Genomic DNA, 3,160 nt, shown 5'->3' with positions numbered 1-3,160 from the left:
ACAAACACACCATAGGAGCTTTGTGGATTCAAAGGATTTGCTTTCGCTTCTGAAAGAGCCGCTATTCTTTGATGATTGGGTAGCGGCAAACTTCAAAGCCATAAATCTTCCCTCTGACTGGCTGGCGGCCCAGCAAAGTCCTTATCAAATTCTTGGAGGTGAGCCTGAAGCGCTCAGACCGCTCGCGGGGCGAGCGAGCGGGTTGCGGCGAGGGGCGCGGGCGGGGAGGGCCCCTGCGCGCAGAGAGGGCGCCCGGGAGGGACGCTAAGGCGGCCCTTCGTCCTCGCCTTCGGGTCTCCATGCCTCAGCAGCGCCCTGCTCCTCAGCCAACGGCCCGCAAGCCATAGCCATGGCCGCCGTGGCCGTCCTCCGGAACGACTCGCTGCAGGCCTTCCTCCAGGTCAGGGCTGGGCTCGGAGGGGGCGAGGGAAAGGTGGGAAGGGTCATGTCTGGATCTTTCCTGATATTCTGTGCACCCTGAATTTCAAAGGGAATCCCGCTCGGTGGACACCAATGGAGTGAGACCTAGGGGTGCCCACACCAACTTCACACTGAACCCTGGTGTCAAGAGTGTGGCCTTTGGGGGAGGGACGCGCGTATCCAGGGCTTGTTCGGAGGTGCGCGTCTGGCTGAGAACCGGTCCCAGCTCACCCCGCTGGGCCCTCCTGGGGCGGGCGGAGGAGGAGCGCGAGAGTAGCGTGGAAATGAGAGCTTAAAACATGGGAGGGAAGGCGGATGGGCATCCGGGCTGTGGGTGTTTCCAGACCCTTTCTGGCCGCGGAGCCGGGAGTGGCCCGTCGGATCTCTCTCCCCTCCCACTTTGTGCCTGTCTTCCTCTGAGGCTAGATGGCGTCTCTTTGCACCAAGTAGTTTCACAGGAAGCGCTCCCGCGCTCCGCGTCCAGGTAGCGCAAGCACCAAAAGTTTCCCGGGGCTGGTGGGTGCGTGCGTGGTGTGCGGTGGCGGGGGAGGGACACCCAGGACGGGGGAGGGGCGGCGGTATAATAGCCGGCGTGGGTGTGGCGGGCCGGCCCGGAGACCGCGCTTGGAGCGCTAACCTTTTGTCTCTTCTCCGCCCTCCCGTGCCGCCGCCTATGCAGGACCGCACCCCCAGCGCCTCCCCAGACCTGGGCAAGCATTCGCCCCTGGCGCTGCTAGCCGCCACCTGTAGCCGGATTGGCCAGCCGGGCGCTACGGCGCCCCCGGACTTCCTGCAGGTGTCCTACGACCCCGCGCTGGGCTCGCCCTCCAGGCTCTTTCACCCGTGGACCGCCGACATGCCGGCGCACTCGCCCGGCACGCTGCCATCCCCGCACCCCAGCCTGGGGCTGACGCCGCAGAAAACGCACCTGCAGCCGTCCTTCGGGGCGGCGCATGAGCTGCCGCTTACACCCCCTGCAGACCCCTCGTACCCCTACGAGTTCTCACCGGTGAAGATGCTGCCCTCGAGTATGGCGGCGCTGCCCGCCAGCTGCGCGCCCGCCTACGTGCCCTACGCGGCCCAGGCCGCGCTGCCGCCCGGCTACTCCAACTTGCTGCCGCCGCCCCCGCCGCCTCCGCCGCCCACGTGCCGCCAGCTGTCCCCCAACTCGGCCCCCGACGACCTCCCGTGGTGGAGTATCCCGCAGGCCGGCACCGGTCCGGGAACCTCGGGGGTTCCGGGGGGCAGCCTCTCCGGCGCCTGTGCGGGGGGGCCCCACGCGCCCCGCTTCCCGGCCTCAGCGGCCGCCGCTGCCGCCGCCGCCGCCGCCGCGCTGCAGCGGGGCCTGGTGTTGGGCCCGTCGGACTTCGCGCAATACCAGAGTCAGATCGCTGCGCTGCTGCAAACCAAGGCCCCCCTGGCGGCCACGGCCAGGAGGTGCCGTCGCTGCCGCTGCCCCAACTGCCAGGCGGCGGGCGGCGCCCCGGAGGCAGAGCCGGGCAAGAAGAAGCAGCACGTGTGCCACGTGCCAGGCTGCGGCAAGGTGTACGGCAAGACGTCGCACCTGAAGGCGCACCTGCGCTGGCACACGGGCGAGCGGCCCTTCGTGTGCAACTGGCTCTTCTGCGGCAAGAGCTTCACGCGCTCGGACGAGCTGCAGCGGCACCTGAGGACTCACACAGGCGAGAAGCGCTTCGCCTGTCCCGAGTGCGGCAAGCGCTTCATGCGCAGCGACCACCTCGCCAAGCACGTCAAGACGCACCAGAATAAGAAGCTCAAAGTTGCTGAGGCCGGAGTCAAGCGGGAGGACCCGCGGGACCTGTAAGCCCACCCGGGGGCGCCTCGATGCCTCTCCTGCCTCGGGCTCCCTACCCAGCACCTCTTCGGAGAGGTTCCGGTGGTCTGTGGGCAGCCGGCCGAGAGGAGACCCAACTGAGGCACTTACTTGCCCCTTCCTGCTTGCCCGCCTCCCAAAAACGACGCCAGGCCTCCAGCTCCCTGGCCGGCCTGCGGACAAGGACCGTGTGCCCAGGAAGAGCAGGGGAGGTAGGGTTGAGAGCTCTGTGTCACGAAAGAGCAGTTTCAGGCTCTGAACCATTCCCACCATCTGGGAGACTACAGTTTGGGGGGACTACCCTGGGCTGACCTCTGTATATAGGAAACGCTGCTGAAATCAAAGCGGAAGAACCTTGAGAGATTTGAAATAGTGCTGTGTTTTTTGCTAGGACTGGGCCGGGCTTTGTACAGGTTATTTAATAGCTTTCTTAAAGAATAATTATAATAATTATAACATTAATTAAAATGTTACTTTTGTCCTCAGCTCCATGCAGAGCTACAGCATGAAATGTCTCTGTAAAGCAATCAGCAGTTGCAGCGTGAAAATAAATACGTTAACTCCGGGGTCACCTCGGGAAGACCCCGCTGAGCCGGTCTCATTTGATCTTTTCTCCTTCCGGGAGGCTTTACAAAGCTGTCAGGTTTCACCGGGAATTTGAAGGCTCCTGTAGGCTGCCTCTGTCGGAGACTTCTTTGGTTTGGAAGGTTCTGGGCAAGTGTGTCGGGTGCAAAGATGCAGAAAGTAGGAGGGCAGGGTCAGTTTTGTGGTAAAGAGATTAGGGCAAGATTTTCCAGTCCCACCTTGAGTTTCTCACGCGGCCTTAGGACTTGACCAGAGACTGTCGGGCTTCTCTTAAAAGTTGATACCTGCTGCACATACAATACACGATCTTTTTATCTGGCG

The 3,160-nt window shown here is 63.2% G+C and overlaps 1 protein-coding gene across 1 annotated transcript; it reads left to right on the top strand.

Annotated features, from left to right (window-relative positions):
• Positions 1 to 336: 336 nt before the first annotated feature.
• SP5 (Sp5 transcription factor) lies at positions 337 to 2,902 on the top strand. The gene is made up of 2 exons (XM_060015671.1): positions 337 to 400; positions 1,100 to 2,902. Exons 1-2 carry the CDS (start codon positions 350 to 352, stop codon positions 2,243 to 2,245), a joined length of 1,197 nt encoding a protein of 398 aa, XP_059871654.1. The 5' UTR covers positions 337 to 349; the 3' UTR covers positions 2,246 to 2,902.
• Positions 2,903 to 3,160: the final 258 nt, after the last annotated feature.

This window comes from Delphinus delphis, chromosome 7, assembly GCF_949987515.2.
Source record: "Delphinus delphis chromosome 7, mDelDel1.2, whole genome shotgun sequence".
NCBI lineage: Eukaryota > Metazoa > Chordata > Mammalia > Artiodactyla > Delphinidae > Delphinus > Delphinus delphis.
The sequence above is the reverse complement of the archived record's forward strand: the minus strand, read 5'-3'. Positions and strand labels throughout refer to the sequence as shown.

Coding starts and splice junctions, on each gene's coding strand:
- SP5 (XM_060015671.1), top strand. CDS start 350: ATGGCCGCCGTGGCCGTCCTCCGGAACGACTCGCTGCAGGCCTTCCTC. Junction 401..1,099: donor CGCTGCAGGCCTTCCTCCAG/GTCAGGGCTGGG, acceptor CCGCCTATGCAG/GACCGCACCCCCAGCGCCTC.